This window comes from Aulostomus chinensis, chromosome 18 (assembly GCF_037954235.1).
Source record: "Aulostomus chinensis isolate RoL2024-O1b breed Wild chromosome 18, RoL_Achi_v1.0, whole genome shotgun sequence".
Classification (NCBI taxonomy): Eukaryota; Metazoa; Chordata; class Actinopteri; order Syngnathiformes; family Aulostomidae; genus Aulostomus; species Aulostomus chinensis.
This window is the reverse complement of record NC_141337.1, coordinates 3011218-3033708: the sequence shown is the minus strand read 5'-3', so window position 1 is coordinate 3033708 and position 22491 is coordinate 3011218. Positions and strand designations below refer to the sequence as shown.

Sequence of the window (22491 nt, the reverse complement as noted above, 5' to 3'; positions counted from 1 at the left end):
AGCGCTCCGTACCCGCGGTGGTCACAACATGAAGCGCACTGACTGATGAAGGCAGTGGGCCGAGGCCACGTCTCCGCTTTAGTTTTTTGGAAAATAACGAGGGATAGAGTTAAGAGATGTGTGTTGTGTTCATCTTCTGTCCCTTTTTCTGACTTTAGAACTAAAAAGAAGGAAGAGGATGACTTGGACTTCGAGCTGAAACTTGGACACGGCTCCTTTCCATGCTGCCACCAGCGTTTTGAGGAAGGAGTTCTGCAGTATTTTGGTTCCAGCATTCAAGATATCATTGATATAACATGCGCAACATAGTCATGTACAGGATAACAACACATTTACTTCAGTAAACAAACACTGTGACTCAGAGGCTGTCACCAAGCTCCATAGGACTGAACCAGATTCTCCGCCAGTTTGACTCCAGGCGCCCATGAGGCCTTCCAGACAGTAAGTTACATTTTAAAGATCTCACACCATTAAGACTGAGCAGATGAACGAGAATTTCAGACACTGCCATACAAAACAACAAGGAAAACAAGACATTGAGACCAAAACAAAAAACAAAACATGGTTGTTTAACCTTTTTACACAGTGCAATTAAATACAAATTAATTAACTTTATTTTTTTTGAAGAAAAAATAATTAGCCATTTATTTGATATTCTTCAAGGGTACGATGTCTCGGTACAAGTTGGTTATTGATGGAGTAGACGACAGATGTTTTTTGTACCGCGGCCATCTAGTGGTCACAGTGAGGTACTGTACTTCTGGTTCAACGTATAGAAATTCAAAATAAGACTCCAATAAAATACTGAAACCAGTGACCTGCGCTACAAACTTCAACACAAATACAACAATTAATGAGAACTAAGTAGCAAAATACCCTAAGTGCTGTCGAGGGGAAATTGAGGTTTAATCTTTAGGAACATATAAATAACAGTAGCATGAGGTTGTGAACCGGAGCTTTCACTGTGAGAAGGGAGTGGCTGCAGAACGCGTAGATCTACACCCGCAGATACACGTCCCTGCAGCAGCCAAACCGAAGGTTCACGACCCGGACAGGACTGGACACTGTTTTTGGATTTAAAAAAAAAGAAATTAACAAGGAGGACGGAGAGCCCTGAAAACCATGGTCTCGAAACGACTAGGTAGTGGTCGGTGTTGCATTTCAAGAGTTAGTGATGGTCCTCCGCAGTGTTAGCTAGCCGACGTTAGCTGGGCGCTAACTAGCGAAAACGACCCAGTTAGTTAGCACTTGGGCATGTTTTCATGAGGTTGCCTCCACGGGACATCCGATTGATGATTTGATGACAACCACCAGCTATTTCAGTTGAGTCACCGGTGCTTCGCTTCCGAGTGTCTGCCACCGAATAACGTCAGGGGTCGGTAAACCCTCAGGCAAGCACGGCAGCTGCGGGCAGCCGACTGTAAAGATGAAGCTGGTTTGCTATTTTTTTGTTTGCTTGTTTACTCAGCCTTGTAAAACAGACATTGTTTCATCAAGTTGATTAAATTATGCAGACCCCCCCCCCCCCCCATGCTACCCGGAAGCTTAGCAACAACTGGATAATTTACGCTAGTTAGCACTCCTCTAAAGCTTGCTAGCTAGTTAGCACTCAGCTAACGTTAGTTAGCTAAACCGAGCCTGTAGTTTCTTGGTTATTGGGTGAGTCGTGGTTTACGGCGGGTGACTAGGCTTGTATTCTACCAGGTTAATTTTATTCAGTCCTTCCAAGTGTAGCGTTAGTTTTGGTTTGTGTGGTGCTAACATCTGGTTACCAGCGTCACTCGGGGGCTGACGACCGCAGATGAAGCAGTTTGACATGTGTCTAGCTAGACAACATTAGTTCATCTGAACTAGACTGATCACAACGCTTCTTTCTGTGCCTCTCATTTATCTTTTGTTGGATCTTTCTAGCTCTCAGGCACAAGATGACCTCCTCTGGTAAGCCGTTCCTCTGAACCCGATCTTAGCATCACAACACACTCCTCCAACTTGATTCAGATGTACTGTTTGGAGTGTGTAAACACACCAAAAACACATGATAAACAGGCCCGTGTGTGCAGTTCTTTCTGGTTCTTATCTGGTAGGACATATTCAGGGTTCATTGGTTGAGTGAGCATTGATCTTGTATCCCTTGGCTCTGGTCTCCATCAGCTCCAGACCCGGATCCTGCCCCTGCTGAGGTGTCAGGAACTTCTGAGGAGGCTGTGCCCGGTAAGTCTGAATAAGTTGGAAGACAGCCGTTCCCTGATATGATTCACCTGGCTAACATTTTGATGTCATCAAGAGGCTCTAGGTTGCCTTGGTGACAGCAGCGTCACAGAGTCACATGATAGCCGTTTATTTCTGGGAATTTGGGGGTCTTTGAGTGGGTGCGACTTCACGAAACCTCTCCGGCTTCTCACTCCGGTCCGAGCTCAGCTTGGATGACACGGAGGTTTTCGGTCCGGTGATGAAGAGGGTGTGGGTTGTTGTGTGCTGACGTGAACATTCTCCTTCCAGATGTCACTCCAATTACAATCCAGAGAGGTCGTCATTTACCGGCGGTGAAGAAATGCACCTCCTGCTGCTCCATGTACCACTGCCCTTTCTGCTCCGCGTCGTTCTACAAACCCTCAAAAGAATCCAAACTCCACCATCATCTGAAACTGCACTTCTCCAGGGCGGTGGTCCACGAAGGTAACACCATTTGTAGGAATACCGAGTCGAAAAATAAGTTGTTTCCCACGTACAAGTAATTGCCATGAGACACAAAACACGGAATGAATCGATGAAGTATTTGAATGCAGTGTTGGTGTTTTGTCTCTCAGGTTACACAATACACAGGTGTGGCCTGGCATGCAAGGAGAAGCTCCACTACCACTGCGTCTACTGCTCCAGGACAATATTCCGCCATTACGACTTTGTGGTCCACCTCAAAGGATGTAAGATGCGCCAGCCGACCCTGACTGCTGCTGCGTCCTCTCCCAATCCTGATGTCCCTCCCCCAACTGTCTCTGTGTCCCCCCCTAATCATAATGTCCCACCCTCCACTGTCTGTGTGTCCTCCCCCAATCCTGACGTCCCACCCTCAACCGCCGGTACGTCCCCCCCCAATCCTGATGTCCCACCCTCGACCGCCGGTACGTCCTCCCCCAATTCTGATTCCCCACCCTCAACTGTCGGTGTGTCCTCTCCCATTCCTGATGCACCGCCCACCACTGTGGACATGTCCCCATTAATCCCTGATGTGCCACATTGGACAGTCAGCATGTCCTCACCGATGTCTGATGGGCCGCCATCCACCGTTGACATGTCCTCATTCATTCCCGATGTCTCGGCCGCCGGTACGTCCTCCGTGCATCCGCAGCAACGGAGCCGAGCCGTTGTGAAGACAATGTGCCCTCACTGTCACATCACCATCCACAAGAAGAATTTCAGGAAACACCTGGAGAGGAAACACGCAAAACCTGAAGAGGACATGGCTGAACGCCACCATCTCTACTCCGAGTGCATCGACCAAGCTAACGGAGTCTACACAGTCCAGAAAACCTTTTTATCCTCTAGTGTCCCGGTTCATGTTGTGTACAAGTACACTTACGCTGGCTCGGACTACGTCCTTTTGAAAATAAAACGATGAAACCGACATCTGAGTGAAGGATATTTATGTTTTGTTAATTACCAGCATGAATTCCAACTAATAAACTGTTTACTATGAACCGATGCAACACATGTTAATTTATTATAATACCGTCCTTCTTTATGTGAGTGTTTTTTTGTACAAACGCGGGTCGTTTATATAATGGCTGAAAAGATCGTTTCCCATCATATGGTGAAAGTGCGTCACATCCGGTTTTCCTCTCCAACCATTTGACTTGAGGTCGCTTCTTGTGAACTACGTGACCCAGGCGAGCGGCCCGCCGTGAACAAATGGCTAAGCAACGTCTAACACCATCGTCGTACATAAATACACACGTGTTTAAGTACATGGGTCTGCGCCAACACCACCGGGGCGTATTTCTGCTGCTGCTGCGGGACGTATACGTGCTGCTGTTCTACCCCTACACTTCATACAGGCGTAATACACATGTACTCAAAGGACCCGATTCTGAATGTGAAATTAGTAATTAGTACATGTTTATTTATGCCCTGGAGTGGCCAAAGAGTGAAGTCAGTTATTTTTAGGCCATTAGATGTAACTTGCTCCATCAATTTGGTCGTTCCCCCCATTTTTGGTCCTTAAACCTGTCTGTTAAGCTTCTTCATAGACACAAAGTGCAAATTCCAATGTTTTTTTTTTCTCCAAATAGACATCGGAATATCAGTTAACGTTATCCGATAGTTGAAAGACTAAATTTGAAATAAAAGATTTTTTTAACAGTTTACTTTGTTTTGAAAATTGAAACCGGAAGTCTCTCGTATTGTGTCGGTTTGACAGAAGTTCGTGCCGTTACGAGCAATGCCGCTCTTTGTTAAGTAAAGTGCAGACGATATTGCCTCAAAATCGAATTTTAGTCGATCAGATGTGGATTATCACCGGCCCGGGCGGTTCTCGTTCCCTCAGGTCGAAGTGAGCGGACGTAGCTTCTTTACAAGGCCACTTATTTCGCGGTTAGCCGGCGCGAGCGTGTTAGCTGCTGTCGGGCAGTATGTCGCTTCACGGCAAAAGAAAAGAAATCTACAAATACGAGGCGCCATGGACGGTGTACGCCATGAACTGGAGCGTCCGTCCGGACAAACGCTTTCGGCTGGCCCTCGGGAGCTTTGTGGAAGAATACAACAACAAGGTGCGTTCTTTTTTCTTCTTCTTTTTTACGTCTTCTTCTTTTTGGCCGTTTGTCAGCGAGCGCTAAAGATAGTAACGCTAGCCAGCTAATGCTAATGCTAGCCCCGTAGCGTCACATCCATGTCTGCTTTGTTGACATCCCCTCAGTAACACGACGGTTGCTGGTCCTGTGTATCACACACAGCGGTACTACTACTACTTGTACTTCTACAACTACCACTACTGTGTGTACCGTGTAATGATACTGACTGCAGGCATGCTGAGCTGAAGTAAGCAGTTACGTGGTGGTATTGTAACGGGGGTGGTGTTGCTGCTGCCCAGGTCCAGCTTGTGGGTCTGGAGGAGGAGAGCTCAGAGTTCGTATGCAGGAATACATTTGATCATCCTTACCCCACCACCAAGATCATGTGGATCCCAGACACCAAGGGGGTCTACCCGGACCTGCTGGCCACCAGTGGGGACTACCTGCGCATCTGGAGGGTAGGGTAGTAAATATTAATTATACACATTATTACCCAGATTTGATTTTTTTTTAATTTAATTCCATATGTATGTGCTTGTGATGTATGAGTAAAACGCAACGATGTACCATGTTTGTTCAGATTGGTCTGAAGCCCTGAAATTTGGTACTGTAAGCATCTAACATAAGAAATTAAATGTTGTCAACCTGAAGGAAAAAATCCCACTAAAATCAATGGTCAGAAAAACTTGTACCGCAGGTAAAAACATGCACATCTTGTTTTGAGCCGATCAAATGTTTCATTGTGCTCCTGGTAGGATATGAGATGTGCCCTTTCTTAACATCGGATTATCGTTCTTCTCTTTATTACTCAAAAAAATTGCAGAAAATGTCACAGAATGAGCGCAAACGTTTGAGGGTTTGCAGAGTCCGCAGCAGACGCTTGTGAAGGATTTCTATCTAAATGTCCTTCTCAGGTTGAACTGAGTGGATCTGGTGGTTTCAGGGTGTTGTCAGGCTTGTATGTGAGGACGTCCATTCGCTTCAGTTTGACCTACTTTGAAAATCCACTCACATTTCTGCTCAGGCAATCCCAGAGGACGCTGCCCCAAAGGAAATAGAAAAGACGTGAACGAGTTAAAGATGTGCTTGTCAGGGAAGGAAAGTCAGACATGAATGAAATACAGACCAACGGTTATTGTTTGTGTTCTGGTTGTTGTCAGTGACTATATTCAGCCCATTTCCTGTCTTGCCTGAAATGAAAGAAGTCTTTTGTCAATGATCAAGTGATCTCGGCAGTATTCACAATTTCATGGTGAGACAGTATGAGTTTGAGTCCTGCGTCGTTGTGGCTAAGCAGGAATATTTGGTGTGAACTAGTTTGCTCACATCACTTGGTTTTTCTCTGGCAGGTCAGTGATACAGAGACTCGTCTCGAATGTTTACTGAATAACAACAAGAACTCGGACTTCTGCGCTCCCCTCACCTCCTTTGACTGGAACGAAGTTGATCCCAACCTGCTGGGTAAGAGCTGCCGGCCGATGGACCCCGACGGCGGCTGAGTGGCGAGCAGTTTTAACGTGTTGGTTTGATCCTGCAGGCACTTCCAGCATTGACACCACCTGCACCATCTGGGGGCTGGAGACCGGTCAGGTGTTGGGACGGGTCAACCTGGTGTCAGGTCACGTGAAGACCCAGCTGATAGCCCATGACAAAGAGGTGTGTGTATGTGGGGGGGATAAGTCAAAGTGTGTGTCTAGCGCTGGTTGTTGCGATCATGAAGAAGAGAATATTCAACGGTATTTGTGTGCGTAGGTGTATGACATCGCCTTCAGCCGTGCAGGAGGTGGTCGAGACATGTTCGCCTCCGTGGGAGCTGACGGTTCCGTCCGCATGTTTGACCTCCGGCACCTGGAGCACAGCACCATCATCTATGAAGACCCCCAGCACCACCCGCTGCTCCGCCTTTGCTGGAACAAGCAGGACCCCAACTACCTGGCCACCATGGCCATGGATGGCATGGAGGTAAGTCTGCTGCCAGTAGCTGCCGCCAGAGGCGTCACTGGTCCCTTAAGGGTAACACCTCAATTTACTTGTGTGTGTGTGTGTGTGTGTGTGTCTCAGGTGGTCATCCTGGACGTCCGTGTTCCCTGCACACCAGTAGCTCGGCTCAACAACCATCGCGCCTGCGTGAATGGCATCGCCTGGGCTCCCCACTCCTCCTGTCACATCTGCACCGCTGGTGAGTTCCTCACATCAGGACCCGGTCGATACCGTCGATATTGGTTTGATTCCTGGTGAATGTAGAGCTGCACTCAAAGAAAATCATGATCTCAATGCACACATCATGTGATCTCAGTTCCAATCATGTGATCTCAGTTCCAATCATGTGATCTCAGTTCCAATCATGTGATCTCAGGAGTAAAATGGTACATTTGAGTGTGAGTGGTTCAGTTCTACTTCTCTGGGTTTTATTCAGGGGACTGAAGACTTGTTGTCCTGTCCCAGTGTCTCCTCATCTGATCTGGCCTCCTCCTGTGGGTGGTGCCCCCCCCCCCCCCCACTCATTCAGGATGTAAAACACAATGTCCACGTAACAGGCTTGTGTTTTTGGGCTGAAAAGTGGTGGCAGGTGGCTGGAGAGTTCCAGGATGATGAGTCCGAAGGACAGTGTTACCATGACAACAGCCCAGTAACCAGTTATCTCAAACAGACATTTTTGGATTCTTGTAGAGCTCCAGACACTTCTTTTCGACTACTTGACAAGACAAAGTACACTTTTTGGGTTCAGTATCTCTTACAAGCTGTCAGATTGGGTTTTTATTGTTAGAAAGTCGACCTGGCTCAGATGATCTGAGCAGCAGCTAAAACGCAGCTCTCCTCGTTGAGATGAAGCGGAGAACCTGACGTGGTCTGAATGGGGCCTAATCCTCAGTGTGTTTCCTCGTCCCACAGCTGACGACCACCAGGCTCTGATCTGGGACATCCAGCAGATGCCCCGGGCCATCGAGGACCCCATCCTGGCCTACACGGCTGAAGGGGAGATCAACAACGTGCAGTGGGCCTCAACACAGCCGGACTGGATCGCCATCTGCTACAACAACTGCCTGGAGATCCTGCGCGTCTAAAAGCGCGGACGTTTTCAGATTTGGACTTAATTTCTAGTCCTTGTCCCGCTTCTTCCAGGACGAGGTCACGGTGAACTCTTGTCTGTGAGCGTGTGGGAGTCACCCTCTCCTACTCCACCACCATAACCTGGTTTACATTCTCATCCTCGTCCTTCCTCCTCCTCCTCCTCCTCCTCCGTGTGTTTCAGCTCTTATTTATTTTGCTCACCAGGTTCCGGAAGCTTTGAGCTGGTTTTTCTACTTCTTGCTGTGAGTTCTCTTGTCAGCCGGCTGTGAGATTATCATGAAGGGTTTCAGTGTTTGTGGATACGACCTCCTGTAGGTGGCGGACAGCCACCTCTAACACGTAGGAGTGTGTTCTAGTCGTCTTATTTAAGGATATTCTAGTCTTGCCCGCCCCCACCCCTCTCTGAATGATTGTATCCAGGCTGTTTGTAAAATAACCTGAGAGGATCCACACCTTCATCAACACAACCTACCAGAGCAGCGTCCTGCCTGATTACGCGCCCCCCCCCTTTTTTTTTTCAAATTTTATTTGTATGAGATCGTGCTTTGGCGTGTGTTTCTCTCCTGGAGACTGTGCTGGGATCAGGTGTGTGAGAGCGACACCGAGTTCTCTCTTTGTTGTTTTCAGTACTTAAAGGGTCGTGTCCTTGTAGCATGCCATTACAAGGCAAAATGTACATACATATAAATATATCGACTTGAGATGTTGGAAAGCCAAGTGTTCATGTTGTAGCTTTTTTCAAAAAGTTTATCATTGAATTTGCTCTAATAAATTGTATTCCTCCATGTCTTAGGAACCCTCGCTTGTACTGCTTCATTCAGCATGTCAAGTCCAACTGTCCTTGACTTTAGGAGTTAGCAGCGTCTTTGAGATGTCCAGAGATCTCAGACGACGGGAGGAGGAGAAGAAGAAGGGCAGGGGGCGGGGTTTGTTTTTCCTTGAACAAAGTTGCCGCCAACAGAAGAAGAAGACGAGGTGCCCCAGAGCAGGCAAAAGCAAATGATTTCAAAGATCATAAAAATGAAAAGCAGAACAGAAATTAAAGCGCCAGGTCCTCACATGAGAGGTCTTCCTGCATTTTTCTTCTCTGTCGTTTCACTCTGACGCTCGGATGAAACCTCGACGGCTGACTGATGACGGTTGGTGATGTCACGGCTGTCAAAGAACCACGAGGTGAAACGGGTCAGGAAGAGCGCCGGTGGTTTTCAGTGTCTTCACAAAATATGCAATTGTTGGTTTCAGGACTGAATCTTCATCCAATCAAAGTCAAAATACACTCGACTCAAGATTCTAAAGAAGGTGTTTGCTATTTCCTGGCTTCACCTACGAACAGTTTAGTTTGAATTCATTTGATGAAATTGAGTTTGTGACACGTTATTGTTGATGTGAGATATCAACTTGTTACTCTGCTAAGAGTTTGTTTGTTTAAATCAGCCTGAAACTAAAACTTGAGCCGTAACAGGGTTCAGTCTCCGGGTTTGGTTGTTGACGGTGTTCCTGTCCAGTGTCCCTGAACCCCGGTGGAGCAGGACAGAGGTAGGACTTCGTTTAAATCTATTATTAGTTTGACCGTAGGTGGAACCTGCGTTTACGTCATAGAGCGTTGGGGCCGGGGGCCAGATCTCCTCGCTTTCTACGTGATCGGGTCTTCATGCGGGGCGCCCCCTGCTGGTGAGGCTGAGGTCGTTCCTATCGTTTGTTTTCATTATTAAATGTATCTTCGCCAGGCTTTTCTTTGCTCTGCGTTCTGTATGAAATCAAAACAACGTCGAGGGGGCACCCGGATTTGAACCGGGGACCTCTTGATCTGCAGTCAAATGCTCTACCACTGAGCTATACCCCCAGGTGGGAGGAAGAGATGCTGTGGTGTTTATATTTCATCCAGCCGTGACTGCGCCTCCCTCCTGTGTGGGTTTATCTGGCGTCTGTTTCAACAGGAAGCTGCTGAGGAAAAACACATTCGTTTACTTTTCCGTGTACAGCCTGATATCAAAGTGCTGTCCAAATACAGGTTGTGAAGTAGAGCCACGGTATGAAGACTGGGTTGGAGTGTCTTAAGAGTACAAAACACTTTCTCAATCCCACACAGGGGAAATGAAATGGTTCCAGCGGCATTTACAGAGGGGAGACGAGAGGAGGATAATAAGAGAAAGAGAATATTCATGAAATAAGAAACCAAAATAATAAACATGATGTATGAAATGTAGGAATATGTTCTTGCAGCGGTCGTGCAGCCTGATGGCGGCGGGCAGGAGTGACCTGCGGCGCACCTTCCCACGCTGAGGGTGCAGCAGTCTGGAGCTGAAGGAGCTGCTCGGGGTCTCCAGTGAGGTGCAGGGGGTGGGAGGCGTTCTTCATGATGGGTGTCATCTTGGCCAACAACCTTCTGTCCGCCACCTCCTGGATGGAGTCCAGTAAACGGCCCAGGACAGAGCCGCCTCTCCTCGCCAGTTTGCCCAGTCTCTTCCTGTCCCCGTCCGTGGCTCCACTTCCCCTGCACATGATGGCGTGGCACTGCAGAGCCCAGCACGGTGTTGTAGAAAGTCCAGAGTCGGGCCCTGCTGACCCCGAAGGACCCCAGTCTCCTCAGGTGGAGGCGACTCTGGCCCCTCTTGTGGAGTCCAGCTTGTCGTTCATGTGAACACCCAGGTACTTGAGCGAGTGTGACGTGGTCACATGACATGAAGGTCACTGGATCAAAAACGTGAATATCCTGGCGAGATGTTCGTGTATAATATAGGAAGTAGAGTATCGTGTCCAGAGAGACGTGTCTCATACGTCCCAGTCTAGTCGGCATACCTCTGACTTAGAGTCCACAGGTCACAGGTCATGGAGGTTTTTAAAAGCATTTAATTGTATAAAAAGAGGCGTGTCCTCCCCCGGAGTGATAATGTCACAGAAGAAATTAGACTCTGGAAAGTTCTGTGGTATTTATTTAATCTAAAAAAAAAAAAAAAAAAAGATAAATAACAGGAATTTGTGCTTCAAGAAACTTTATACAGGATTAGAAATGCTTAAAAAGTCATTACATTCACCTTGTGGCTGGACCTGTCGAAGCGTAGTGATTGACAGCTACCATCCTCCTCACTCAGCTTCAACGCCACAGTCTCTCCGCAGCGAGGACCGGCGGCCCTCCCATAGTGGCACTTTCAGACGCATCGAGTCCCTTTGTGAAAGCGGCGTGACTGTGATACTGTGAGGGACGCACGCTGGGGCGGCGCAGCGCAGATATAAAGACGCAGAAACAAACGGGAAGCCGAGCGGGTCGGCCACGGTACACCGCGAGCTGCGTGTGGTGTACGGGAGCGTCTGCGCTCTGCTTCGTTGTGTGCGTTGTCATGTTTTGTCATCAAGTGACACGTTAACACTGTGGTTCATGTCAAAATATCAGAAACACGAGATGAAAACTACAAGCTTCTCCAATGCTGCCTGGAGCAGTGCACCGCCGTCCTTCACCGCGTGACTGCCCTTTGATATATTTCCACTTAACACCGAAAGAACAGTGAATCTACAACTTTTTACAATCTTATTATATTTATTAGAAGTCTGTAGTGTCACCAGCACTTCCAAATAAATGAGTACAGTTTTTCTAGGTTAAAATCTAAAATGTGCAACTCTTATACAACGTTGACGCAGAGAAATGTCCACACATAATTAGTCTTTCTTCGCTCTCAGTCTTCAGATCTCGCTGCCCAGCTCATGTCTGTGTCCTCCCAGCTGGGCAGGACACCCGGCAGAACCTGGGGACATTAAACGTCCAGCTGCAGCCCGGAGAACATGTAGCCACACCCACAACTCTACTCATTGGCTTGGCGATTTTCTAAGGCGGGGCTAAACCAAACAAATGGAGCGATGCTAACTGGCCCACAAAATGATGTTTAGAAGAGTGCAGCAGGGGTGACGCATGCTAGGAAGCTAACCCAGAAGTTAGCTTTAGCATGGACCATAAACGAATGGGATTCTTGGCTTATTGCTGAAAATAATCTTTTACCCTTTTCTTTTCTTTTTGCAAGATTAGCTTGACAAAGTAGCACTTGTTTGACTTTTGAAGCATAAATGTAATCAACATTAGGCTATGAAAGAACTAGACTGGCGATACATGATATCATCACCTGGCCCCGCCTCCGACGCTGGAGCAGTTCTCTTCACACATCCATGATGTAACAGACGGCTAACTCATGGCTAACGGGCTAAAACACTGTTGATAGATGATAACACACTGACCACAGAGACAAACTAGAGCTATAAGAGGCTAACACACTGCCAACAGCTGCTTCCACACTGATAAGAGAGGCTACCGCACTGCTAACGAGGGCTAGCACATGCCAATGTAAAAGTTTGTTTGGGTTTGGGAAGAGATTGCAATTTGGGTTAAAAACTGCACGCCTTCGCTCCGACTTATTGTGACATAAATATTGTTTGCACAATGTCGTAGGTGCTATAACACAATAATAGCATACAACAGTTACTTACTCTCAGGAAAATAACGGAGAGAAATATGCTACCACTTCTCCAGTGCCAGCATGACTGTTAGCCTGATGTTGGCTGTGGGTCTGGCAGCGGTGCTTCCCCGGTAAACCGAGCTGACAGAGCTGCACGGTGGACAACAGGCTTCCAGAGACCAGTGTTCAGACTGATGATGTCATTAATTCTGTTACTGTGCCAAAATTGTGCAATCAACATTTACTCTATAACATTTAGGTGAGTCGGGTAACCTGTCACCTCAGTTCTTGGCCTTAATGTTGGGGGAGGGCTGGCGCCCTCTACTGGAGAACATCAGTTTGCAGGGTCAGTACCTGCATTTGGTCTACAAACTTGTGGGTTCAGCTACTGGTGTGCCTGCTGCAGGTGTAGACTCATTCTCAGGGCTGCAGCCAGACATCGCTGGGGGGGGGGGGGGGGTGAAGGGACACAGGAGCAGCCTGTAGGGGCGCTGTTGAGTCTCTAGTAGAAAACAGGAGGCACTCTGAACCTCCAGGGTTGTGGGAGTCAACCCACATTCTACAGCAGCATTTAAACAGGACACAGGAGATGGGGGGGGGGGGGGTAACAGAGGGCTGTCTTGTACAAAAAAACAAAACAAAAACAGGCTTCTAGGTGGTAGCAGTAGCGGTAGTGGTAGTGGTCTAGCTGCCGGGCAGGACAGGGTCTGAGACGTGCCTCTGGATCTCCTGAACCGTGGAGGTCTCCAGGTGCTCAGGGAGGGATGGGAACCGCTGGCTGCCACATAGCAGTCCTGGAGACTCTTGAGGCCCTGAGAACGACAGTTGAGGAGGCGCGAGGGTGACAGAGGGCAGATTTGGTGGTTCGGCCTCTGGCGACATGGACATGGTTTCATCTGAGGCCACGGTGACATGGATCCCGCTGGACAGGGAGTCCTTGGATTTGTGCTTGAAATCAGAATCCGGACTCTGCGTGAGAGAGAAGGAATTCACCGTGAGTTAAAGAGAACCACCATTCCTCTTTTACCATTTTTCCCTCTGCAGGAACCTGAGGCTACTGACGTTAGAGCACCACCTGGTCACACAGGGGCTGAAGTTGCGCCTGAGAGGACATAAAGACTCATCCTTGACTTATACCCCTTTCACACTGAAACACGCGTGTCAAAGCGGGTTTTTGTACTTGGGAGTTCCCAAGCAGAGATCAATTCACCTAAGCTCATCCACATGTAAATTGTGAGAACAAAAGGAGTGAAGTAGAGTCTCGGGACATCAACAGGAAGACTGATCTCAAGGCAGAGGCCAAAACTTTATTGACAGATGAGTGAGCAGCTCTCGCAGCCCAATTTTTTATTTATTTATTTTTTCCCCTGGAGCTTCCACAATGACAGCCTGACAGGCGGCACAGTGACAAAATCAGGATGCAACAGGAAGGTTGCGTGAAACCTGAGACAACACGGGTTGCCTCTTTCACACTGCAGGCGAGCCGAGCAGAGCCGAGCAGAGCCGCTAAACACCCGGGTCGCTTAGAGGGTTGGTGGACGCTGTTGGAAATGCAGAGTCGACCCTTTCAGAGTGCCCAAACACCAGTGTTCACCCGTGTTTTTGCTGCAGTGTGAAACGGGCTTTAGAGGAGGCCTCGTCACTCGTGTGTGGCTCTGAGACAGGAAGAATTGGCGCCTCGCGTGAGTTTTATGTTTGCAGCAATGGCGGTAGGAACTGGAGCTGCCAAATATGTCTACAAATACATAAATCTACTGCGGGGTCGGTGCTGCAGGGTTTGTGGCTTTGGAAAACGATGTGCAGGACACTAAACTCAGCACAGTTGAGGACTGGGAGCAGGGACCCGACACTGATATCTCAGGAGTGGGTGGTGTCACTGAGCTGCAGGTAGGGAAGGGAAAGATGGAAAACCTGAGTAACACAGATGGAAAGTCCAGAAACATCTCAGCACCTGCAGCAGTGAGGCGGTGCTGTCGATCTGGACCGGCTGCATCGGAGGGACGGTGTGGATTGTCGGTGCTCCCGTGCTGTACAGCGTGGTGGGGTGAGGCGGGGGAGGGCTGGGGGACACTGCGCTGTAGGCTGGGGGCACGGGGGCCATCTGCCTCTGGAGAAGCTGCAGGATCACGTTGATGTCCGCGGTCATTCGGGTCTCCAGCCTGGGAGGGATGAAGCCAGAATGACCTCAGGAGTTGATTTAACACATCTGCTTTGTCACATCTGTCCTCCGGACTTCTGTCTCGCTCACACCAACATTCACAGACAGCTCCTCCCAACGAAGCACACAACCCACTGCAGGTTGGTTTGGATTCATCCTGGTCTGTCTTCCCCTTCAAACAGCTGATCGTACACACAGCAGAGGCTCTGGAGGCGGCTCCACATGGGCCATGACTCAAAACAAAACTAACATCCAGGCTCCACTACACAAAACAAAAGTAACATCCAGGCCCAGCTCCTTCATCAGGGGGTATAGCTCAGTGGTAGAGCATTTGACTGCAGATCAAGAGGTCCCCAGTTCAAATCCGGGTGCCCCCTCCTATATTTTCTCTCTCTCAAACTCACCGGTTCAGCTGGGACTGCAGCAGCTCCAGTCTGGATTCCAGTTCGCTTGGCCGGTCCTCAGCACAGGGTGGAGGGTGGAAAGCGGCCCTAACTGACGATGGCCGCCCCTGGGTGTCTGAGAACTGGCTTGCCCTGCGATCTGGCCAGTAACTGTACAGACCTGACATGCTGACAGGTGTCGCCGCTGTGCAGAACAAGAACAGTTTCTTCTCTGTTAATTTACTTTTCCAGTTTGATCAATTTGACGTGATAAGGCTCTTCATCTACCCACACTGAAGAAGCTGCTATCAGCCTCTTCCAATCCCAGCATCGTGGGAATGTCGCCACCTACACAAACGCCGTCTCATGTGAAATACAGCGCGATTCAGATGGCACGGCAGCGTGACGTTATTTGTAGAAAGTTATCTTGCACCAAAGCGTGCTAAGGGTGTGTGTGGGGGTGTAGCTCAGTGGTAGAGCATTTGACTGCAGATCAAGAGGTCCCCAGTTCAAATCCGGGTGCCCCCTTAATGATGTTTTGATTTCATACAGAATGGAAAACAGAAAAGTTTTATGGAAGTTTTGTTCAGTGCACTGTCCTATTAAATCCACAGAAAAAGCAACTCAAGCTTTGGCTGAAATACATACTTCAGATGAGAAAAGTGAATGCAAAGTGAAAGTTAAGTCAAAAACAAAACAAAAGCAAAGTGCAAGTGGCTGAAACATGCAGTCTCTCCAATAGCCAGCAGAGGGCGACTCCACTAGCAGTTTGAAGTTCCCCTCAGTTTTCCTAGTGAGTTTAATATCTCTTAGTTTCTCTAAAGTACCAAAACTCCCTAACAAAGAGATAAAGGATTCATTAAATAAGACATGCAAAGCACCACAAATGCAGTGGCCTTTAGATTCATGACTCAAAAAAGAAAGACGGATTCAACTGACGCCTGATGAGTAAAAGAACACCAGAAATCTGGTGCAGAGATGGACCGGCTGAGAGAGACTGAAGAGATGCTAGCAAACTCAGGTGGGAGTTTACCAGAGTACGGTGGAGCTCCGAGGTCTACGGGCTTTCCCATCCCAGCCGCGGGTCCACTGTGAGGCAGGAGATTGACCACTGCTGGGGGGTAGTCTCTGGTGTCTCCGGCGGGGGTGTACAGCTCTCCCTTGCTGTGTCCTACAGGTTTCATCTCCTCATCACTCGACTGTGAACAGATGCTCCCGCTGCTGCAGAGATCCTCCCAGTGGGACCCGGCTATTGTGCCACGGTGGTGGTTCGCCATCGGGCAGGACTGGTCGGGGTAAGAGTCCTCGCGGTCCATGCCGTCTGCATGGAGAGCTGAAGGATTAGACATCCATATGAAGATGTTGACCTCGTTCAGGCCAGTTCTTCACTCACCTGGCCGGTTGCGACGCCGCAGGGAGCTTCTCCGGTGCCTCGTCCGGCGGTAGCCACAGTCAGAGTCCCTGCTCGGGGTTGGCTGGTTTACTCGATCTGCCTGATACACATCAGCTTCAGTGATTCAGAAACACTCGCTGGCTCTGACGCCTCATAGCTGCGCCTCACAAACTTGGAGCTCCTTCTCCTACCGTGTGACAACATCTGCAAAGCTTTACATTTTGAAACTGAGCTTGGAATTAAACGTTAGATTTTGGTTACCAAACGTCAGTCAGTCACTACTATTATTGGTCTTCTTTTTTACAACTGCTATCAATGTCATTATTCATCCAGCAATTCTCTATACGGCTCATTTAGTTCATGGTCATGGAACTGATATCATAAATATCATTAATACCTACTTTTAGAAAAATACTACTCTTTTTCTCTCCCTGTAAGATACACAGATATTGTGGAGATGCTGCAAATATGGAAAACATGACATGTGAGGCATATGGCGTCAGATCGCTGTCAAAATCACGAGAGCGCAAATACAATCTAAACGAGCACAGGATCAGGAATTGAGGGCATAAAAAACACAACACTGAGAGGTCAAAAATAATCTTGTGGCATTAAAGTTTTGTCTCCAGCGTGTAAATTGTGACAGAGCGCAGTTGTGAGACGGTGGCGCTGCTCGCTCTCTCTTCTAACTTACACGCTCACTCGCTTAGGGATGTTTTACCGCTCTCGATATTTTTTCCAGCCAGAAGTACGTCACGGGGGTAAGGCTCGGCAAGACGATTGCCAGTCGAAGTTCGTCTGCAGAATACGCCTGTGAATGGTCAGCTGCTTAAATCAATTTTACTTAGGCGGTGGGTGGCGGTCACGCCACGAACATGCCATTAAACCACATAGAAGAAGAAGGAGTAGAAGAAGAAGTTCGCCGAAGTCCACCTGTTAATGGTCAGCGGCGCCAAAACTAGCCAGCTCCATGATTTGATTCTTATTTTAAGTGTTATTGTGAAGTCCTGTTTGGATCAACAGTTGGTAGCAACCAGTCTGAACACAGCCACTATCTCAGGAAGGTACGGAGTCACATAAGAAAACTGATGCAAACAGCTGACCATTCACAGGCGTATTCCACCGCCGAACTTCGACTGGCAATCGTCTTGCCGAGCCTTACACCCGTGACGTATTTCTGGTAGGAAAAAATATCGAGTGCGAAAAAACATCCCGAAGCGAGTGAGCGTGTGAGTTAGAAGAGAGAGCGAGCAGCACCACCGTCTCACAACTGCGCTCTGTCACAATTTACACACTGGAGACAAAACTTTAATTGCCACAAGATTATTTTTGACCTCTCAGTGTTGTGTTTTTTATGCCCTCAATTCCTGACCCTGTGCTCGTTTAGTTTGTATTTGCGCTCTCGTAATTTGGAGGCTGTCTGACGCCACAGAGACAATGTAAAGTTTAAAAAAGAAACAAGAGAGGAAGGAACTCCAGTGAAGGGTGTTTATCTGTGGCCTCGTGAAACATCGCCCTCTGGTGGCACTCACATCTCTCAGGTTGAACGTGACCTCCAAGTTGTTCCAGAACATGTCGGCGAAGTCGGGATACATGTCCAGCACTTCCAGCAGGTCGTCCCTCAGGATCTTGTGAAGGTCACAGTAGGTCAGAGCTCTGACGTCAGCGCTGGATTTACCCGGCCTCCCGTACAGGCTGATGGATTCACCGAAGATGTCGTTCTTTCCTGCAGGATCATAGGACAAGAATTTTGTCTGTGAGAGGAAAAACGGTTCTCTGATTTTCTGATGGGAGGAAAAAGTGCCACAGTGACACTAATACTAAACATGGCGAACACGGTTGAAAAAGAAACGACCTCGGCAGCCTGGATTTGAGTGCTGGCCCTATTGGGGATCAATGCCACAGTGGAATGAAAGTGGAGCTGTGCCCAAACACCTCTGGCAAGCCATCACAGTATATCAGTGAGTGTGTGTGTGTGTGTGTGTGTGTGTGTGTGTAAAGGGCAGTGTGGTCTGGCATGCAAGAGCTGAGAAAGTGGCTGATGTCAACAAACGGGGATGAATGAAAAAAGTCTCAAAATACTCTGTCATTCTATTTGTCAGCTGAAGGAAAGATTTCCGTGAACACTTCAGTTTTTCTCATTTTTGTGGTTAAGAATTAAGAAAATTTGCCTCTTTTTATTGGAAACTCTTTTTGGGTGTTTGAGATCTGAGTTAAACTAAACGAGTCTCAGGTGTGGAGGGACAGCAGCTCACCCAGTATGGCCACCACCACGTCGTCCCTGAGGATCTCTATCGAGCCTCTGGAAATGAAGTAGAGTGCGGTGAGAATGTCGCCGCTGTGCACCAGGGTGTCACCCGGCGGCGCGTGGGTGGTCTTAAATCGCATGGCCAGAGCCCGCAGGCAGCCCTTGTTGGCTCCTCGAAAGGCTTTGCAGTTCTGCAGCAAGCTGCGGTTCAAATGGAGGCAGATGTCGGCCTGCAGACACTCAGGGAAACCCTTCAGAACCTGCAGAGCAACAGAGGCTGTTAGGGGAATCAGAATGAGTCCTCGTTACTTCCTGCACCTACTCACCCCTCAGCTTTAGTGACCGTTAGTGATAAAAACGGAAAACGCAAACTGAATTTGACGGGCAAATAAAAAAAATGGTGGATGGGTGAGAAAAGAGAGTAATGTGTCAGATTGATTCGGCCGAGCTAACAAGTCACAGCCCATCCTCACATTGAGTTGGCAGGCGCTGCTCCAGCGCTGTTAGTAACCCAGCTGCATCAGCAGCAGCGACATGACGCACATCATCAATTTAAAAAATGGGTGCTTGGATGAAGTGAGCTGACCCAGAAAATTCATCTGTAGTCAAGGGGGCACCCGGATTTGAACCAGAGACCTCCTGATCTGCAGTCAAATGCTCTACCACTGAGCTACACCCCCACATGACACCAGCTCTTTAACCAATCAGATATCAAGCTGAAAACTGTGGTTTCATGTCAAGGACATTAAAATTGGACATTCACCCGTTTGAGGGGGGGGGGGGGAGCAACATTTCTTTTAGGATTTATTTGCAGGAAACAATTTTTTTTTAAAAACCTGGATGGTTGCAACTCACTAGGGTTCATTTGAGGATTGCCGAAAGTTCAGAGAGGAAAACTGAGCCACTGTAGCAACTACAATCTGCATCGGCCAAAACCGGGTCACGAAATTCAAGACTGGATGATAACAGCAGGACATCTTGAACGGACAACCAGGAAAAGTACAAGCCTCTTGTCATAGCAGCCATTTTGCCTGGGTAAACGCCGGTGCACAGGTTTAGTCGGGCCCTGACCCTGGAACCGTGCATGCTGGCTCACCGCAGTGACTGTGACACTGAATAGACGTATAATTAATGTAGTCAATCACATCATTTGTCACCTCCACCCCTGCTAATGTTATCCTGAGGCCACCTGAACGGCTGATCTGGTTTTCTCTCTGCTAACGAACGGTGATGAAGAGTTTAATTGTGTTCCCCCTCAGACTAACCTGACAGTCAAAGCCATTTCACGGGGATTGCGATGCTCAAAACAATTTATCCACCATTTTAGAGCCACGAAATCAGTTGTGGACAAAGTACACAAACAGTGGTCACTGAATTCAGCTTTCCATGACTGTCGGGGGGTTTGCTTCATTCTTGAGGCCTGGATGCTCGGTCTAGTTCTAGGCAGTCTCCAGCTCCAGGCTTCCAGCTGAATAGATCAGTTACGCAAACATAAAGAAAGCCCAGTAGTTTTTTCTTGGACAGGGGGCACCCAGACTTGAACTGGGGACCTCTTGATCTGCAGTCAAATGCTCTACCACTGAGCTACACCCCCACACGTGCAGGTGACTCACAGCGTTCATGTCGATGCCGTTGGTGTAGGACCAGGCGTGCTGGAAGTACTCCTCCAGCCTCTGTCTCAGGCCTCCTGGGATCTGATGGAAGCGGATGAACTCTTTGACCCGCAGCATCTGGGTGTGGTACCGGGCCGTGCCTGAGTACAGTCTCTGAATGATGGCGGACACGTTCCCAAAAATACTGGCATACATCAGAGCTGCAGGGGACACAGGACAGGAAACAGTGAGCAAAAGGAGTGAATTATCCGGCTCCTTGACCAGTGGATCCCACCGCCTTATAGTCTCTTAAAAATGAGAGGCTTCAGACTCACAGCCGATGAGCATGACACAGATGGAGAAGATCTTCTCGGGGTTGGTGTTGGGGGAGACGTTACCGAAGCCAACGCTCGTCAGGCTGCTGAAGGTGAAGTACAGGGCTGTGACGTACTTGTCTTTGATGGACGGGCCAGAGGCCGCGTCGCTGTCATTGTACTGTTTACCGATCTGTTCCGCCAGGTTGTCCAGCCAGCCGATCTTCATGGCTCCGATGCGGGCCGAACCGGTGCGCTCGACGTTGCCAATGGCGTACCAGATACAAGCCAGCCAATGAGCAATGAGGGCGAAGGTGCACATGAGGAGGAAAAGGACGGCGGCTCCATATTCGGAGTAACGATCCAACTTCCTGGCTACTCGCACCAACCTTAGCAGCCTGGCTGTTTTCAGGAGTCCGATGAGGGTGGTTGTTTGTGGCTGGTGGAGAGACGAGGACCTCGCATTAGTGACATCATCAAATGTTTGTGTCGGTTTGTAAAAAGGACAGAGTCTGACTCATGACTAAAATCCTTATTAAACCACATAAAAAGATATAAACCACTACAGTCTCAGAGTCGGGGAGCATGTCGTCCTCCAGTGTCTGTACATCATCGGTCTCCAGAGCTGCATCTCGTAGTTGTTAGTTTCTCGTCACATCGGCAGTGTAACAGCTAAAAGCAGCTCATTCTGTCTTCTACAGGAGCTGTTTAGTCAGCACAAGGAAAGCACGCGTGTATCAAATATAAAATGACTGCATTCATTCAGGCGCACTAGTTTTTATGGGCTGAACCGCTTCTCTATTTGACCAAATCGTTTCTGGGCGATGGACTGCCACGTCTACTGGTTCATATCTGCTAACATTCCTCATCACTTCAGCGATGAGTTTACACGTATGCGGTAGAACTCTAGCACAAGGCTCTGTTTTGACAGCGGGTGTTGAAGACTTTCCTCCTGTCCTCGCTCACCTCTTCTGACCCGGAGCGAAAGATGAGGAGATCGAAGGGGATGGCGGCCACAATGTCGATAAGGAACCAGCCCTTGAAGTAGTGCTGCGCGATGCGTCCAGGATGGCTGACCACCTCGTCGTTGTGGTTGACGTAGGTCGTCCTGAAGTTGATGAGGATGTCCACGATGAACATGACGTCCACCACCAGGTCCACCACGTTCAGGGGGTTGCAGGTGTAGCCGCAGGTCCTCCTCCGCTGCTCCTCCACTTCGTTGAGAAGGAAGGCGGCCGAGTACGGTGTGAAGACGGCTGTGTAGATGACCAGCAGCAGGATGACCCAGTCCCATACGGCCTTGAAGGGGCTGTAGTGAAGGATGGTCCATCTGTGGATGCGGGGGGCTTGGAGCTTGTACTCCGGCAGCACGTCAGCACCGAGAGACAAAACCTGAGGAGACAGGACAGAGATCCGGTTCACGGCAGGACCTGAAACCATAGAATACCTGAACCCCCAAGTTGTTTCCTAGGTTTGTAGTTGATTAGTTCGACAGCAGCGTTTATGATCGTATATCTTAAATAATAGTAATAAATTGAAGGAAACATTTAAAAGAAGGGATGAATGAGTGGAGGAGAGCAGCAGTCGGTGCTGAGTCATAAACAGACATACAAACCAAACATCCAAAGTTTCCAGGACTCGCAGAGCTGTCAATCACATCAGCACACCAACAAACACAGAACAGCAGCTTGAGTAGTAAGACCCCACTGACCGGAATGACAGTGAAAGCCTGGACGTCCATGTTCTTATGCTGGCGGCGATGACAGCAGCAGAGAAGGATGTTGCTCCAGACTCTCCGCATCTCTACCTGCCTGGTTTGCAATGACCACCTCCTGTCCTCCATGGTTCCTTTGAAAGTTTGTTGAACGACCACAGAGTCTCTCTCTCTCTCTGTTTCTCTCTCAAAGATGGCTGCCGCTCGCCGCCCAGTCTGGCGCGGGCTCTCTCCACAGCCCCTCTTTTATCAGGGACCAGTGTACATTCACCTGCCTCCATCACACCATGTGATCCCATTTTGCCGCGGCCATGTGATGCCCCCTGACAGTGCTGTCAATTACAGACCTCAATAAGTGCTGTCATTGATTGGGCGCCATGCAGGAGAGTGA

At 48.7% G+C, this 22491-nt stretch overlaps 3 protein-coding genes and 5 non-coding genes across 15 annotated transcripts in view; 4 read left to right on the top strand and 4 right to left on the bottom strand.

The window, feature by feature from the left end:
• The first annotated feature begins 11 nt into the window (after positions 1-11).
• On the top strand, positions 12-3693 carry LOC147244686 (uncharacterized). Of its 6 annotated transcripts, none has more exons than XM_086184727.1 (5): positions 12-441; positions 1912-1938; positions 2152-2211; positions 2500-2676; positions 2808-3693. In XM_086184727.1, the coding sequence occupies exons 2-5, from the start codon at positions 1926-1928 to the stop codon at positions 3614-3616; spliced, it is 1059 nt and encodes a 352-aa protein (XP_086040853.1). In that variant the 5' UTR covers positions 12-441; positions 1912-1925; the 3' UTR covers positions 3617-3693. The 6 variants fall into 6 exon arrangements, with proteins under 6 accessions (XP_086040853.1, XP_086040851.1, XP_086040850.1 ...); XM_086184725.1 differs by lacking the exon at positions 12-441 and adding an exon at positions 969-1141; XM_086184724.1 differs by lacking the exon at positions 12-441 and adding an exon at positions 973-1322.
• A 699-nt stretch (positions 3694-4392) lies between these two features.
• Positions 4393-8820, top strand: dcaf7 (ddb1 and cul4 associated factor 7). The gene is made up of 7 exons (XM_086184398.1): positions 4393-4763; positions 5084-5242; positions 6134-6245; positions 6322-6440; positions 6537-6746; positions 6846-6963; positions 7677-8820. Exons 1-7 carry the CDS (start codon positions 4626-4628, stop codon positions 7847-7849), a joined length of 1029 nt encoding a protein of 342 aa, XP_086040524.1. The 5' UTR covers positions 4393-4625; the 3' UTR covers positions 7850-8820.
• Positions 8821-9627: 807 nt separating this feature from the next.
• Positions 9628-9699, bottom strand: trnac-gca (transfer RNA cysteine (anticodon GCA)). The gene has a single exon. It is a non-coding gene; the product is annotated as a tRNA-Cys (tRNA).
• A 598-nt stretch (positions 9700-10297) lies between these two features.
• kcnh6a (potassium voltage-gated channel, subfamily H (eag-related), member 6a) overlaps positions 10298-22491 on the bottom strand; it is a 30288-nt gene continuing 18094 nt past the window's right edge. For all 3 annotated transcript variants that reach the window (XM_086184284.1, XM_086184285.1, XM_086184286.1), the window contains 10 exons: positions 21353-21778; positions 20408-20825; positions 20094-20293; positions 18488-18740; positions 17765-17958; positions 16233-16332; positions 15873-16160; positions 14861-15044; positions 14250-14457; positions 10298-13267 (listed from right to left, as the gene is read on the bottom strand). In XM_086184284.1, coding sequence (XP_086040410.1) covers positions 12983-13267; positions 14250-14457; positions 14861-15044; positions 15873-16160; positions 16233-16332; positions 17765-17958; positions 18488-18740; positions 20094-20293; positions 20408-20825; positions 21353-21778 — 2556 coding nt within the window. In that variant the 3' untranslated portion in view covers positions 10298-12982. The remainder of the gene's footprint in view (positions 13268-14249; positions 14458-14860; positions 15045-15872; positions 16161-16232; positions 16333-17764; positions 17959-18487; positions 18741-20093; positions 20294-20407; positions 20826-21352; positions 21779-22491) is intronic.
• Positions 14762-14833, top strand: trnac-gca (transfer RNA cysteine (anticodon GCA)). Its single transcript has one exon. It is a non-coding gene; the product is annotated as a tRNA-Cys (tRNA).
• On the top strand, positions 15296-15367 carry trnac-gca (transfer RNA cysteine (anticodon GCA)). Its single transcript has one exon. It is a non-coding gene; the product is annotated as a tRNA-Cys (tRNA).
• Positions 19089-19160, bottom strand: trnac-gca (transfer RNA cysteine (anticodon GCA)). Its single transcript has one exon. It is a non-coding gene; the product is annotated as a tRNA-Cys (tRNA).
• On the bottom strand, positions 20003-20074 carry trnac-gca (transfer RNA cysteine (anticodon GCA)). Its single transcript has one exon. It is a non-coding gene; the product is annotated as a tRNA-Cys (tRNA).

What these genes read in the sequence shown, in the direction of transcription:
- LOC147244686 (XM_086184724.1), top strand. Translation starts at nt 1,301, where the DNA reads ATGACAACCACCAGCTATTTCA. An exon ending in TTCTGAGGAGGCTGTGCCCG is followed by an intron (nt 2,212 to 2,499) that starts GTAAGTCTGAAT and finishes TTCTCCTTCCAG; the next exon opens with ATGTCACTCCAATTACAATC. An exon ending in CAGGGCGGTGGTCCACGAAG is followed by an intron (nt 2,677 to 2,807) that starts GTAACACCATTT and finishes TTTGTCTCTCAG; the next exon opens with GTTACACAATACACAGGTGT.
- dcaf7 (XM_086184398.1), top strand. Translation starts at nt 4,626, where the DNA reads ATGTCGCTTCACGGCAAAAGAAAAGAAATCTACAAATACGAGGCGCCA. An exon ending in ACTACCTGCGCATCTGGAGG is followed by an intron (nt 5,243 to 6,133) that starts GTAGGGTAGTAA and finishes TTTCTCTGGCAG; the next exon opens with GTCAGTGATACAGAGACTCG. An exon ending in TGGCCATGGATGGCATGGAG is followed by an intron (nt 6,747 to 6,845) that starts GTAAGTCTGCTG and finishes TGTGTGTCTCAG; the next exon opens with GTGGTCATCCTGGACGTCCG.